We start from the raw sequence: 17,104 nt of genomic DNA on the forward strand, positions 1-17,104 counted from the left end.
CAACCATCCAGCCGAGCCGGAGCACTGAAGAGCCCCGGCACTTGAGAGTGTCTGAGGATGTAGGTGTCATGGCAGCTGCCTGGGTACCTTGCACAAACTTGCAGAATCTGCATCCTGTGATCACACACTATCTGCACGTTCATGGAGTGAAAACCCTTCCTGTTGACGAAGGAACCAGGCTCACCTGCTAGCGCCTTGATGGCCACGCGTGCAATCTACTGCACCCTGGACGCAGGGGAAGCTAGCAATGGCTGCGGAGCCTCTGGCTCTCTGTGCCTGACTTGCCTGGTCACAGCAGAAGTGGATGGAGGTCAATGCCCGTCAGAACAAAGTGTCTGTAACCTGCTTGACACAAGTCTGGACAGCTGATGGGAGACACCGCAAAGATCACCCACCAAGTCCTGGAAGGAGCCAGAGGCATAGAAGTGGAGGGCAACTGTGAGCTTCAGAGCCGCTGCCAAGGGGGGTCCACTCACACAGTTAGGGGAGATCTCAGGGCCAATCATCTGGCAGATATAGTTAACTGTCTCCCTTGAGAGACAGAGCCTTCTTCACACTGCACCTCAGTCATATTGAGGTAGCTGCTTCGCCGCCTGTATACCCTGGCAGCAGGATAGTGGCGTCTTCTGCGGCCCCTTCCACCTTGGACAACCTCTTGACCCTGAGCCCCTTGTACCTGTGCCTGGCCTCCCAAAGGTGGCTCCCCTGGAGGCTGATTGTCCATTCCTGGCCTCCTCCTTATTCTATCCCTCCCTTCCTCCTCAGAGGAGCTGCCTCCAGTGGAGATGTCAGAACCCATATCCCCAGACTAAATGGAGGCCTCCGGAAAGCTGCAGGCCCTATAAAGATTACTGTCTGCAGCCCGGTGAGCTGAAGCTTCAAACTATACAAAAAGCTCTTGGAAATCGATGTGAACTGCTAACAATCACCCAGGCAAATTTAAAACACTTTCTGCATTAAATACTTCATGAAAAACACGAACAACCCCTCTGAGTTCACATATCCTGCCAGTGCATGAGTTTTGATAAAACCTACCTGCCTGCCTGTTGGGCTCGTGCGCCGTGCCAAAGTTCGCACGGGCCCCTCAAAATCCTCATCGATTGGCAAGTTAAGGGCCTTAACAAGACCTTGAATTAATGGCGGGCATGCATCCTACTGCATAGCGCGTCTGCTGACCTAAATATCACGATGCCGCATGCTGACATTGGGACATGCGCGCGACATTTTAAGCGCTGACGTACGGGCTCCGCCACCTGCATGTCAGCTAGAAAATTCTGACCTTTGTGTCTGTCTTCACAGAAGGACATAAAAAAAACTCCCAGAAATACTCAAGAGCCAAGGAACTAGCGCAAATGAGAAATGAAAGAAATTAGTAAAATAGTATTACTGGAGAAATTAATGGGACTGAAAGTTGGTAAATCCCCTTGACTTGATAACGTACATCCCAGAGCGTTGAAAGAGGTGGCTGTAGCAATAATGGATGTATTGGTGCTCAACTTCCAAAAGTGAGTGGACAAGAACAAATAAGGCAGATGGAACATAATGTGGAAAGATGTGAAGTTATTCACATTGGTAGAAAACACAGAAATGCAGAGTATTTCTTAAATGGTCACAGATTGGGAAGTGTTGTTGTCCAAAGGAACCTGGGTGTCCTTGTTCACGAGTCACCGAAAGCTAAAATGCAGGCATAGCAAGCAAATGTGAAGGCAAATGGTATGTTGGCCTTTATTGAAAGAGGATTTGAGTGCAGGAGTATAGATAGCTTGCTTCAATTGCATAGAACCTTGGTGAGACCGTACCTGGAGTAATATGTACAGTTTTGGTCTCCTTACCTAAGGAAGGATATACTTGCCATAGAAGGAGTGCAACGACAGTTCACCAGATTGATTCCTGAGATGGTGGGATTGTCCTATGAGTTTAGAAGGACAAGAAGTTAAGTGAGTGGGCAAAGACCTGGCAAATGGAGTGTATCGTGGGAAAATATGAAATTGTCCATTTTGGCTGGAAGTAAAAGGAGCAAGCATATCATCTGAATATTGAATGATTGCAGAGCTCAGAGATGCAGAGGGATCTGGAAGTCCTAGTGCATGAATCACAAAAGGTTAGTATGCAGGGACATCAGGTAATTAGGAAAGCTAAAAGAATGTTATTGTTTATTGCGAGGGGAATTCCAAACAAAAGTAGAGACGTTATGCTTCAGTTATACAGGGCACTGGAGTATTGTGTACAGTATTTGTCTACTTATTTGAGGAAGAATGTAAATGCATTGGAAGCAGTTCAGAGTAATATCTGGAATGGGAGGATTGTCTTATGAGGAAATGTTGGACAGGCTAGGTTTTTATCTGCTGGAGCTTAAAAAAGTAAGAAGCGACTTTATTGAAACATATAACATCCTCAGGTGGCTTGATAGGGTGGATGTGGAAAGGATGTTTCCTCTTGTCGGAGAATCTAGAATCTGTTTAAAAATAAGGGATCACCCATTTCAGGCAGAGATGAACAGAAATTCTTTTCTCTCAGAGGGTCGTGGATCTTTGGAACTCTCTTGCTCAAAAGGCAGTGGAAGCAGAGTCACGGAATCAGAGAATTGTTACAGAAGGAGATGCAGAAGGTGTAGGAGGCTATTTGGCCCATCGTGCCTGCACCGCCTCTCTGAGCATTTTAACTTAGTGCCAATATTCTGCCTTTTCCCCTTAACCCTGTACATTGTTTCTATTTAAATAATCATCTATTGTCCTCTTGAGTGCCTCAATTGAACCTGCCCCCACCACACTTCCAGGCAGTGCATTCCAAACCCTGACTACTCGTGTGAAAATGATTTTTCTCATCTCGCATTTGCTTCTTTTGCAAAACACTTTAGAGCTGTTGGTTCTCGATCCATTTACTTGTGGAAACAATTTCTCCCTAACTACTCTGTCCAGACCCCTCATGACTTTGAAAACTTCTATCAAGTCTCCTTTTAGCCTTCTCCTCGCCAAGGAAAAGAGTCCCAACTTCTCCAATCTACCCTCACAACTGAAGTCTCATATCCCTGGAACCATTCTCATAAACCTCTTCTGCACTTTCTCCATTGCTTTCACATCCTTCCTATAGTGTGGCACCCAGACCTGTACACAATACTCCAGTATCTTATATAAGTTCATCAAAACCTCCCTGCTCTTATACTCTATTCCCCTAGTAATGAAGCCTAGAATACTGTATGCTTTAGAAACAGCTCTCTCTACCTGTCCTGCCACCTTTAATGACTTACGTACATATGCACCCAGGTCTCTCTGCTACTGCACACCCTTTACACTGTCTCTCCATGTTCTTTGTACCAAAGTGCATCACTTCACACTTCTCTGCATTGAACTTCATCTGCCACCTAACTGCCCATTCCACCAATGTGTCAATGTCCTTTTGAAGTTCTACACTGTCCGCCTCAATTTACAATTCTCCCAAGTTTTGTGTTGTCCACAAACTTTGAAATTGTCCTCTGCATACCAAGGTCTAGATCATTTGCATATATCAGAAAAAGCAAGGGTCCCAATACTGACCCCTGGGGAACTCCACTACAAACCTTTTTCCAGCTCGAAAAATACCCATCAATATTACTTTCATTTCCTATCCCTCAGCCAATTTTGTATCCATGTTGCTACTGTCCCTTTTATTTCATGAGCTATAACTTTCCTCACAAGTGTGTTGTGTGGCACTGTATCGAACGCCTTTTGGAAGTCCATATGCACCACATCAAAGGCTTGCCCTCATCAACCATCCCTGGTACCTCTTCAAAAACCTCCAGCAAGTTAGTTAGACACGATTTTCCTTTAACAAATCCATGCTGACTCTTCCAAATCAATCCACGTGACTATTAATTCAATCCTGAATAACTGTATCCAGAAGTTTCCCCACCACCGAAGTTAAACTGACTGGTCTGTAATTGCTGGGCAGATCTTTACAACCTTTGTTGAACAAGGGCACAATGTTTGCAATTCTCTAGTCCTCCAGCACCTCCCCCAAATCCAGGGAACATTGAAAGATTATTGCCAGTGCCTCTGCAATTTCCATTCTCACTTCCTTCAATATTTTTGAATGCATCTCATCCGGTCCCGGTGCCTTATCGACTTTAAGTACTGACAGCTTATCCAATACCGCCTCATCATCAATTTTAAATCCTTCTAGTGACTGAGTTTCCTCCTCTGTCACCAGGGCCTGGACAACATCTACCTCATGGGTAAAGAGAGATGCAAAGCATTCATTTAACACCTCAGCCATGCCTCTTGTCTCTATGTGTAAATTCCCTTTTTGGTCCCTACTCGGCCCTACTCCTCCTTTTACCACCCTTTTACTATTGATGTGCTTATAGAATACTTTGGGATTTCCTTTTATGTTAGCTGCCAATCTTCTTTCATAATCCCTCTTTGCTTCCCGTATTTGCATCCCTTCTGAATTTAGCTTCGTTCTCAATTGTATTGGCTACCTGACACTTGTCATAAGCACACTTTTTCTTCTTTAACTTAATTTCTATCTCCTTTGTCATCCAGGGAGCTCTGGATTTCTTTGTCCTACCCTTCCCTTTTGAGGGAACATACCTTGACTGTGCCCAAACCATCTCCTCTTTGAAGGTAGCCCATTATTCAGTTACTGTTTTTCCCTTCAACCTTTGGTTCCAGTCCATCCGGACCAGCTCCGTTCTTGCCCCATTGAAGTCCACTCTGTGCCAGTTGAATACTCTTACTCTGGATTGACCAATATCCTTTTCCAACGTCATCCTAAACCTTATGATACAATGATCACTGTCCCCTACATGTTCCTCCACTGTCACTTGATCTACTTGACCCACTTCATTCCTAAGAAGCAGGTCTAGCAGTGCCTTTTTTCTTGTTGGACTGGACACATACTGCATTCTCCTGAACACAATCTAGGAACACTAGTCCCTCACTGCCTTACACTATCACTATCCCAATCTATATACAGGTAATTAATATCTCCCATTATAACTACTCTACGATGATTACATCTCTCTAGTTTCCTTGCAGATTTGTTCCTCTATATCCTTCCTACTAGCAGGTGGGTATATAACACAAGACAATGTAATTACACTCTTCTTATTCCTTAGCTCCAGCCAAATTGATTCTGTTCTTGAATCCTCTGACACATCCTCTTTCTCCAGTACTGCAATACTCTCCTTAATCAAAAATGCCACCCCTCCTCCTTTTTTCTGAATACCAGGAATATTTAGCACCCAGATCTGCCATTCCTTAAGCCAGGTCTCCGTTATCGCCACAACATCATAATCCCACAAGGCAATCTGTGCCTGTAACTCCCCAATTTTATTGACTATACTCCATGCATTCACATACATGCAGTGTAACACTGATTTAGATTTCATTACTTGCTCCCTTACTCCAGCTCCACCCATTAACTTACTATTCTCTATCTTAGTGCTATCTGCCTCTTCCAACATTCTGTGCACCCTGGTATTACTTCCTAATATTCTCTCCTGGTTCCCACGTCCCCGCTGAGTTAGTTTAAACTCTCCCCAACAGTACTAGCAAAACAATCCACAAAGAACTCAATCTTGGCTCTGTTCAGATGCAACCCGTCTGGCTTGTACAGGTACCATCTCCCTCACAGCCAATCCCAGTGTCCCAGGAATCTAAAGCCCTCCCTCCTGCACCTCTTGTCTTCCTATTTCTGTACTCACTAGCAGGTGGCACTGTGAGTAATCCGGAGATTACTACTTTAGAGGTCCTGCTTGCTAATTTTCTACCTAGCTCCCTAAATTCTGATTGCAGGACCACATCATCCTTCCCACCTATGTCATTAATAGCAATGTGGACCACAACCTCTGGCTGTTTGCCCTCCCCCACAAGAATGTCCTGCAGCCGCAGCCATACTGTGACATCCTGGACCCTAGCACCAGGGAGGCAAAAAGCCATTCTGCAGTCATGCTGATGGCCACAGAAATGCCTGTCTGCTCCCTTAACTAAAAAATCCCCCATCAGTACTGACGTTCTGCTCTTCTTCCTCCCCTCCTGTTCAGCTGGGCCACCCATGGTGTCTTTGAATATTGGATAGATAGACCCTTGATAAACAAGTAGGTGAAAGATTATCAGGGGTAGGTGGCCAGTATGTGGTAGTGTGGCACGTCCTAACGCTGAAGACCGAACGAACACACACACACCGAGACACACACACACACACACAAGGCGCTTTTATTCCTTATTCTACATCAGAGGGAAATGCATCTGAGACTTAGCACACCCTACTGTCATTTTTTTTCATATAACACTTCTTTTTAACTAAAATGTCCTTTTACAAACAAAAGCATAAATGTTAAACACAAACATATGATCACATTGAGATGTACAAAACTTTTACAGGGCTTGACAGGGTAGCTGCAGGTAGGATGTTTCCCCTGGCTGGGGCTTCTAGAAACAGGGGACACAGACTCAGAATAAGGGGTAGGCCATTTAAGACTGAGGCGATGATTCTTCATTCAGAGGATGGCGAATCTTTGGAATTCTTTGCTCTAGAGGGTTGTGGAAGCTCAGTTGTTGGGTATATTCAAGACAGAGATTGATAGACCTCCAGATATTAAAGACATCAAGGGATTTGGGGGTAGTGTAGGAAAATGGCTTTGAGGTAGAAAATCAGCCATGATCTAGTTGAATGGCATAACAGACTCAAGGGGTTGAATGGCCTACTCCTGCTATTTCTCACAATCCTAGTGCTGAGATATTTGTGATCCTCAATTCTGGTCTCATGTGCATCTTTGATTTTCATCGTTCCACCACTGGCAGCCATGCCTTCAGCTGTTGCCTAGCCCCTAAGCTCTGGAATTTCCTCCCTAAATCTGTTTCTCTACCTCCTTCTCCTCCTTTAAAAGCCACCTGATTGACCAAACTTTTGCTCGCCTATCCTAATATCCCCTTAAGTAGCTCAATATCAAATTTTGTTTGATAATTGTTCCTGTGAAATACCTTGGGAAGTGTTACTACATTCTCAGTGCTTTATAAATGCAGGTTGTTGTTGGTATAGAAGTAAAAAAATGAAACATCAAGATCCTTAAAATTACCTCAAGGATTATAACTAAATTGGCAGAGACAGAGCACTTGGTTATTTTATTTTAATAGTGAAATAATATTCCGGCAGCTTTGCCAAGAACTTCACAAGACTCAAGATCTAAAGAAACTGCTTTCCATTTTGGGTGTGAACTATGACAACTAGCATAAAAGCCACGAAAGGAAAAAGAAATGGTAGCATTAAAACTGCCAACACTTAGATAGATGTAGAAGAATTCAAAAAAAACACAAGGAAACATCTTTAAATTTTAACAGGAAAATCTAAATATACCACTAAAAAAAAACTAAACTATTCCTTATTTAGTACTGACTTAGACTGAAATTCAAACTTACCTTGTTGCCAACCATATTTTGGCTCTGGTGCAGCCAATGATGTCATGCAGCTCTTGGTGAAGACTTGAATTGGTTCTTTGTTTGGATTCAAAGTAGGATCTCAGTAAATGAAGTGCCTGAATAAATTAAAGCAAAACAACAAGTTATTGACTGCAGCGACAACCAGTGGTTAATTTAACACAATTCCAATCATGGCAGTACACAAATGTGTGACAACTCTTCAGCAATTGCTTGACATTACCTTGAAAGGCACACAACAGAGTGTGAGGCTTTCAGCTAAAGGTAATTACAATTTGCAATGAACCTCATAGAGGTTTAATGCATCATGATGGCCTTTCATTTATTTTTTTAAATTTCCAAAGCAATATCCATGTGAACATCCTTCAGGGAAGGAAATCTGCCATCTTTACCTGGTCTGGCCAACATGTGACTCCAGGGCTCACAGCAATGTGGAACTCTTAACTTCCATGTGAAATAGCCTGGTAGACCACTCAATTGTATCAAACAGCTAGAAAGAGTCTACTAAAAATAGAACTGAATAGACCAGCCAGCATCAACCTTGGCATCAGGTATGACAAAAGTACACCCTATCAAGTCGACCCTGCAAACAGTCTGGAGACTTGTGCCAAAATTAGGACAGCTGAACCACGGGTTACTGAAACAACAGCCTTGCATAGTCATGATCTCAGAATCATATTTTTCAGCCCATGTCCAAACCTCCATCACCATGCTTGGTTATGTCCTGTCCCATTACAACAGCAGGACAGACCCACCAGAGGTGATGGCAGAGTGGTATAGTCAAGTGGGAATGACCTTGGGAGGCCAAAATATTAACTTCAGACTGGGAGTCTCATGGTATCAGGTAAAACATGGGCAAGGAAACCTCCTGACGATGACCACCTACTGCCCTCCCTCAACTGATAAATCAGTACTCCTCCATGTTGAACACCACTTGGAAGAAGCATTGAGGGTAGCACAGGTGCAGGCTTCAAGGTCCATCACAAACAGCAGCTCGTTAGCACCACTACTTACTGAGCTGGCCGAGTCCCAAAAGACAGAGCTGCTAGACTGGGTCTGCGAAGATGGTGAGGGAAAAAACAATAGGGAAAGACAAACTTGACGTCATCGTCACAAACTATCGGCTGCATATGCATCTGTCCATGACAGCATTGGTAGGACTGACCATCACAAAGTCGTTGTGGAGATGAAATCCCCCCTTCACATTGAGGATACCTTCCATCAAGTTGTGTGGCACTACCTCCGTGTTAAATGGGATAAATTTCAAACAGATCTAGCAACTCAATCCATGAGGCACTGTGGGCCATCAGCAGCAGCAGAATTGCACTCAAACACAATCTGTAACCTCATGGCCCAGCATATCTCCCATGCTACCATTACCATCAAGCCAGGGGATCAACATTGGTTCAATGAAGAGTGCAGGAGGGCATGCCAGGAGCAGCACCAGGCATACTTAAAAATGAGGTGTCAGCCTGGTGAAGCCACAACACAGGACTACTTGCATGCAAAACAGCATAAGCAGCAAGTGATAAATATAGCTAAGCAATCCCACAGCCAACAGATCAGATCTAAGCTCTGCAGTCCTGCCACATCCAGTTGTGAAAGGTGGTGGACAACTAAACAACTCACTGGAGAAGGCGGCTCCACAAATATCCCCATCCTCAATATAAAAGCAAAAAACTGCGGATGCTGGAAATCGAAAACAAAAACAAAAATAAAAATACCTGGAAAAACTCAGCAGGTCTGGCAGCATCTGTGGAGAGGAATACAATTAACGTTTCAAGTCCGTATAACTCTTCAACAGAACTAAGGAAAAATAGAAAAGAGGTGAAATATAATCTGGTTTAAGGCGGGGTGGGACAGGAGGAGCTGGAGAGAGGGCCAGTGATAGGTGGAGATTGCCAAAGATGTAAAGCAATGAAGATGAACAAGGCAAAAGTGAGAGGCGGAAATCCTGTCGGAGAGACCGGCAATACTTCTTCAAGGTAGACATTCCTTGAAGAGAAGTGGCAGTCAATTAAATACTAAGATAAAGACAAAAAGCTGCAGATGCTGGAAATCCAAAAGTAAAACAAAAATAAAAATACCTGGAAAAACTTAGCAGGTCTGGCAGCAACTTTAGAAACATTAACTGTATTCCACTCCGCAGATGCTGCCAGACCTGCTGAGTTTTTCCAGGTATTTTTATTTTTGTTTTTGTTCCCCATCCTCAATGATGGGGGAGCCCAGAGCATCAGTGCAAAAGATAAGGCTGAAGCATTTGCTACAATCTTCAACCAAAAGTGGCGGGTGGATAATCCATCTCAGCCTCCTCCGGAGGTCCCCAACATCACAGATGCCAGTCATCAGCCAATTCAATTCACTCCACGTGATCAAGAAACTGCAGAAGGTGGATAATGCAAAGACCATAGGCCCTGACAATATTCCAGCAATAGTACTGAAGACTTGTGCTCCAGAACTTGCTGTGCCCCTAGCCAAGCTGTTCCAGCTTCAGCACTGATCTACCCAGCTATATGGAAAATTGCCCAGGTATGTCCTGTACACAAAAAAAGGACAAATGCAACCCGGCCAATTAACGCCCCATCAGTCTCCTCTTGGTCGTCAGTAATGGAAGGGGTCATCAACAGTGCTATCAAGTGGCATTTGCTTAGCAATAACCTGCTCACTGATGCCCAGTTTGGGTTCCGCCAGGGCCACTCAGCTCCTGGCCTCATTTCATCCTTGATTCAAACATGGACAAAAGAGCTGAACTCCCAAGGTGAGGTAAGAGTGACTGGCCTTGACATCAAAGCAGCATTTGACCGAGTGTGGCATCAAGAAACCCTAGCAAAACTGGAGCCAATGGGAATCAGGGGAAAACTCTCCATTGGTTGGAGTCATACCTAGCACAAAGGAAGAAGGATATGGTTGCAGGAGGTTAGTCATCTCAGCTCCAGGACGTCACTGCAGGGGTTCCTCAGGGTGGTGCCCTTGGTCCAACCATCTTCAGCTGCTTTATCATTGACCTTCCTTCCATCATAAGGTCAGAAGTGGGGATGTTCGCTGATAATTGTACAATCTTCAGCATTATTCACGATTCCTCAGATACTGAAGCAGTCCATGTCCAAATGCAGTAAGACCTGGACAATATCCAGGTTTGGGCTGAAAAGTGGCAAGTAACATACGCGCCACACAAGTGCCAGGCAATTTACCAACTCCAACAAGAGAGAATCTAACCATCGCCCCTTGACGTCCAATGGCATTACCATCTGAATCCCTCGCTAGCAACATCCTGGGAGGTTACCATTGACCAGAAACTGAACTGGACTAGCCACTAGAGCAGGTCAGAAGCTAGGAACCCTATGATGATTAACTCATCTCCTGACTCCCCAAAGCCTGTCCACCATTTATAAGGCGCAAGTCAGTAGTGTGGAATACTCTCCACTTGCCTGGAATGAGTGCCACTCCCACAACACTCCAGAAGCTTTACGGCATCCAGGACAAAGCAGCCCGCTTGATTGTCATCACATCCACAAACATTCATTCCCTCCACCACCAACGCACAATAGCAGCAGTGTGCACCATCTACAAGATGCACTGCAGGAATTCACCAAGGGTCCTTAGACAGCACCTTCCAAACCCACAAACACTACCATCCAGAAGGACAGGGCAGCAGACAGATGGGAATCCCACCACCTGGAAGTTCCCCTCCAAGTCACTCACCATCCTGTCTTGGAAACATATTGCTGTTCCTTCACTGTCACTGGGCCAAAATCCTGGAGCTCCCTCCCTAACAGCACTGTGGGTGTAACTGCACCACATGGACTACAGCAGTTCAAGAAGGTAGCTCACCACCACCTTCTCAAGGGTAACAATGGATGGGCAATAAATGTTGGCCCAACCAGAAAAGCCCACATCTCGTGAATGAATTAAAAAAAAAAACAGATTTGGCAGCTCAAAATGGCATCCATGCGACACTGTGGGCTATCAGCATCAGCAGAATTGTATTCAACCATAATCGGCAGTTTCATGGCTCGGCACAAATGCAGGAGAGCATACCAGCAGCCGCACCAGGCATACCCAAAAATGAGATGCCAGCCTCATGAAGCTACAACACTGGATGCATGCCTGCTAAACAGTGGAAGCAGCATGCGATAGAAAGAGCTAGGCAATCCCACATCAGACCAGATCAAAGCTCTGCAGTTCTGCCACATCCAGTTGTGGATAGCGGTGGACAAGTGAACAACCAATTGGAGGAGAAGGCTCCACAAATATCCTCATCCCTGATGATGGCAGAGCCCAGCAACTAAGTCCAAAAGACAAGGCTGAAGGAATTACAACCATCTTCAGTCAGAAGTGACGAGCGGATGATCTATCTTGGCTCCTCCCAAAGTCCCAATCACAGATGCCAGTCTTCAGCTAAATCGATTCACTCTACATTAAATCAAGAAATGTTGCAAGGCACTGGATACAGCAAAGTATATGAGCCCTTTAACTTCTTGGCAATAGTACTAAAGCTTTTGCTCCAGAACTAGCTGCATCTCGAGCCAGTACATCTACCATACTGATATCTACACAACAATGTGGAAAATTGTCCAGGTATGTCGTGTCCACAGAAACCAAGCCAGCTAATGATTGCCCCATTAGTCTACTCTTGATCATCAGCAAAATGATGGAAGGTGTCATTGGCAGTGCTATCAAGGGGCAGTTAAACAGCAATAACCTGCTCACTGATGCTCAGCTTGTGTTCCTCGGGACCACTTGGCTCCAGACCGAAACAAAGACAAAAAAGCTGAATTCAAGAGAAGTGAGAGTAATTGCCCTTGACATCAAGGCAGCATTTGACAGAGTGTGGCATCAAGGGGCCATATAGTAAAACTGAAGTCAATGGGAATCAAGGGAAAGGCTCCACTGGCTGGAGTCATAACTAGCACAAAGAAAGATGGTTGTAATTGTTGAAATCCAATCATCTCAGTCCCAGGACACTGTTGCAGGAGTTCCTCAGGGTAGTGCCCCAAGCCCAAACATTTTCAGTTGTTTCTTCAATGACATCCATCATAAGTCGTAACAACCTTTGACCCAGAAGCAGCACAAGTAGGAAAATTTGTAATTTCTTTAAAATGTGTGTGGAATATGAAATTGGTTTTAAGAATATTTGAATATTTGAAAATGACTTTTAGGAGCTTACGTTAATTCTAAAGGGATCGGTAGTAATTTCTTGAATAATATGAAATACTGGTTCATGTAACCTGGCAACACTTGATCTGGAAGCAGTATCAACAGGAAGGAAGTTAACACATGAAAACCCTGTGGCCAGAAACAAAGGAGAGCTGAAGACAAAGGAGGGCTGCAGAAGAGAGGAGAACAGAGAAGCTTCAATTAAAATAAGTTATGTGCATGCAATACACTTAAACAGGACAGAAAGCTGGAGACAGGATTAGAGCAGGGTTTGTGAAGTGGACAATTTTATGCTGCTTTTACTTCAGTTTTGCCAAAGACGACCAGACTGCTAACAAGATTTATTTAAGTATGGGGTAAAGGAGCCTCTGGGAATCAGCGCCATCAAGGCTGTTGCGAACATAGCCAAGGAGGTTCTGCAGGGGTGTGTGGCTTGGGTAAAGACCATCTCCGGGACCTCAGATGGAATATGGTTGCCAGTGAACCAGACTGGAAGACTGAATCGACTGAGTGGGAAAGTGAGAGATCCTACATACCACAGGCAGAGTTTGAGAACTTTGGAACTGCAATGGTGCCACATATCTGCGAGGAGTGATGGGGTGCTGGTGGTTGTGTAAGATGTATCATTATTGTATTGATCATTTAAAATGAAAATTACATTTTTATTTGACATATCATTTGCTTGTTAATTCATGTATTATTTGCATTAGTTCTGATTCAATTAAAGTAAAATTTCCAAAAAGTGAAAGTTTCTGGGTGATTTTGTTATTTGGGGATTGTTTGATAAAATTTGTTATTTTGGTGTACGGTTCCCCCACAGGGATCGTAAGAAAGGTCATTAGTGGGAATGTTGGCTAATTATCACAGAGTGTTCAGTACCATTTGCGACTCCTCAGATACTGAAGTAGTCCGTGTTCACATGCAGCAACACTTGGACAACATTCAGGCTTAGGCTTATAAAGTAACATCCACACCACCCAAATGCAGGCAATGACCATCTACAACTGTAGAGAATATAACTACCTCTCCTTGACATTCAACATCAACACCCCGGGGGTGGTGTTCCCACTGACCAGAAACTTAACTGGACCAGCCATATACTTTGGCGACATGAGCAGGTCAGAGGCTGGAAGTTCTGCCAACATAACCTCACCTCCTGAATCCTTTTTTATTATTTGTTCTTGGGATGTGGGCATCACTATGCTAGGCCAGCATTCATTGCCCATCCCATTGCCCTTGAGGGCATTTTAGAGGTGACCACATTGGTGTGGATCTGGAGTCACATGTAGCCCAGACCAGGTAAGGACAGCAGATTTCCTTCCCTAAAGGACATTAGTGAACCAGAGGGGTTTTTACAACAATCAACAATGGTTTCATGGTCATCATTAGACTTCTAATTCCAGATTTTTATTGAATTCAAATTCCACCATCTGCTGTGGCGGGATTGGAACATAGGTCCCCAGAGCATTGCCCTGGGTCTCTGGATTACCAATCTAGTGACAATACTACTATGCCACTGCCACCCCTTCTACGAGGCACAAGTCAGATGTGTGATGGAATATTCTCCACTCGGATTCAACTGCCTGGATGAGTGCAGTTCCAACAACACTCAAGAAGCTTGAAACCATCCAGGACAAAGCAAGCTGATTCACTGGTACTCCCTTCACCACCTTAAAATATTCACCCCCCTCCACCACCAATGCATTATGGCAGCAGTGTGAACCATCTACAAAATGCACTGCAGCCTTTTGCCAAGTCTCCTTCCATAGCATTTTCGAAACCCACAACCTCTACCACCTAGAAGGACAAGGGCAGCAGATGCATGGGAACGCCACCATCTGCAAGTTCTCCTTCAAGCCACATACCATCCTTATTTGAAACTATATTGCCGTTTCTTCACTGTTGCTGGGTCCAAATCCTGGAACTCCCTTCCTAACAGCACTGTGGGTGTACCTACGGCAGATGGACTGGAGTGGTTCAAGAAGGCAGCTCATCACCACCTTCTCAAGGGCAACTAGGGATGGTCAATAAATGCTGAAGTGAATCCCACATCCCATGAATGAATAAAAAAAGTAACAAAAAATATGTGCCAGTTATGCAAGATGCAAACTTAAATGGCCAAATATGATTGTGAATAATAATAATCAATAATCAAGAAGGCAGCTCACCATCACCTCCTCAACAGCAATTAGAGATGGGCACCAAATGCTGGCCTTGCCTGCCATGCTCACAACCCATGATGGAATTTAAAAAAATTATGCAGCATGACCTGGGCAACATCCAGGCATGGGCTAATAAGTGGCACATAACATTCACACTGCACAAGCACCAGGCTATGATCACCTACAAGAAAGAAGGTAGCTACCTTCCTTTGACATTCAACAGCATTGCTATAGTTGAATCCTGCACCATCACCATCCAGGGGAGTGGGAGGTTGCCATCATTGACAAGAAACCCAACTGGGCCAGCCACATAAACACTGTAGCTACAAGAGCAAGTCAGAAGCTGGGAATTCTGTGTCAAGAATTTCATCTCCTGTCTTCTCAAAGCCTATCCCCCATCTACAAGATACAAGTCAGGGGTGTGCTGGAATACACCTCACTTACCTAGATGAGTAAAACTTCAACAACACCAAAGAAGCTGACAAAAAGTTTGGTTAGTTGATTGCTTAATTTTAATTCTAATTGGCGGTTTCAGAATTTGCTATGAAAAAGTTTTTTTTTAAACAATTTATTCGGTTGTAGAGTTAAATTTAAAGCTCCAGCTGAATAAATTTTGATCATCTTGTAACAGCTGTGTTTTTTTTACCCTCTGCATTTAAGGTATGATGTTTTTGCCCATATAGGTGACCAATGACAATGTTCAAGAATGAGTACCAACAACTTCCCTCCACCTTGTTCCCCAGCCAGCCCATCCCCTCAACGGATCTACTCCGATTGGTAGAGACAAGTATTCATGTTGAGAAAAAGCACAAGTTACATCTAACAGAGAACCCACAGCAACCAGAAGTGGCTGAAGACGTGCTTTATTAAAATACTCTCCAGAGTATAATGAAATGATCATATCCCATGCCACATACCCAATCTTTAATCAATCTTTGGGCAGGTAAATGCTACAGAAAATAAATTTGATGGAGAGGAGGAAAAGAAAGTAAAACTGGCATCACGGACAAGTGTTAAGTGTGCAGGACACTTCTGAGAATAGAGAGAAATGGTACAGTGAAATAGCTCTGTAACAGAATCTAGGAGTGCACAGTCTATCTGTCACATCACTCAACTGATATTTTCTTGATCTATGGAATATGTGGAATAAAGAGTTCAGATAAAATCCATAATTATTTGGCAAGGTGATAAAAGTTTGGACTTGTTTCTTTGTCAATGGATTTGTACATTGTCCTAACTTCTGGTTACTACCCATAATATAAAATTTCATCATATTTAGACATTGTACTAATTGCAACAGTCTTATACAGGTAAAAAGAAAATGTTTAGGGTTTATTTGTAAGTAAATTAAGGTCAGAAGCAAAGCTTATAACAATATAATTACACATGATCATTGTTAACATCACCCACACCAGTTGGTGAAGTCAAGACTTTCCTTGCTGAGAAAATTTATTGACTTTATTCAATGTCAACACTCCTCTTCTATTTTTACTTAGTTCTATTGCAGGGTCATTCGGACTTGAAAGGTTAACTGTGTTCCTCTTCACAGATGCTGCCAGACCTGCTGAGTTTTTCCAGGTATTTTTGTTTTTGTTCAACACTCCTCACCTCCAGCCAGTGTCCTAGCTATCCCCCATTTATGTGCTGAAATCCCCATCACCTGTTTCCTTAACATTGTTTCATAGTTTGCCATTGTGAGATTTGAACTCTTGATGAAGTTACATTGTTTCATAGTTTGCCATTGTGAGATTTGAATTCTTGATTTTGGGGTTACAAACCCAGTACCATAACCACTTGGCTATTTATGCCAAGCATACATTTCCCTCTGTTCCTCTTCAGATGAAGTTACATTGTTTCATAGTTTGCCATTGTGAGATTTGAACTCTTGATACTCTTTTGAGTAAACCTGTTTCCATCTTTTTCAGATGAAGTTACATTGTTTCATAGTTTGCCATTGTGAGATTTGAACTCTTGATACTCTTTTTGAGTAAACCTGTTTCCATCTGTTTCAGATGAAGTTACATTGTTTCATAGTTTGCCATTGTGAGATTTGAACTCTTGATCTTGGGGTTACAAACCCAGTACCATAACCACTTGGCTATTCAGGCCAAGCAACACATTTCCATCTGCATTCAGATGAAGTTACATTGTTTTCAAAGGTTTGCCATTGTGAGATTTGAACTCTTGATCTTAGGGTTACAAACCCAGTACCATAACCACTTGGCTATTTAGGCCAAACTGGCTGATATCATAGTTTTGCCATTGTGAGATTTGAACTCTTGATAATCTTTTAAATGAAAACCAAATCAACAAAATTGGGATAAATCAGGCACAGCCCCTAATTCAGGTCAGCTGTAAAACCAAGAACAA

General features: G+C 43.5%; 1 protein-coding gene across 3 annotated transcripts in view; it reads right to left on the reverse strand.

The window, feature by feature from the left end:
* thada (THADA armadillo repeat containing) overlaps nt 1-17,104 on the reverse strand; it is a 423,367-nt gene that overhangs the window by 149,557 nt on the left and 256,706 nt on the right. For all 3 annotated transcript variants that reach the window (XM_041182915.1, XM_041182914.1, XM_041182913.1), the window contains one exon: nt 7,398-7,513. In XM_041182915.1, the coding sequence (XP_041038849.1) occupies nt 7,398-7,513 (116 nt within the window). The remainder of the gene's footprint in view (nt 1-7,397; nt 7,514-17,104) is intronic.

The sequence above is a fragment of the Carcharodon carcharias genome, chromosome 2 (assembly GCF_017639515.1).
Source record: "Carcharodon carcharias isolate sCarCar2 chromosome 2, sCarCar2.pri, whole genome shotgun sequence".
NCBI classification, from domain to species: Eukaryota; Metazoa; Chordata; class Chondrichthyes; order Lamniformes; family Lamnidae; genus Carcharodon; species Carcharodon carcharias.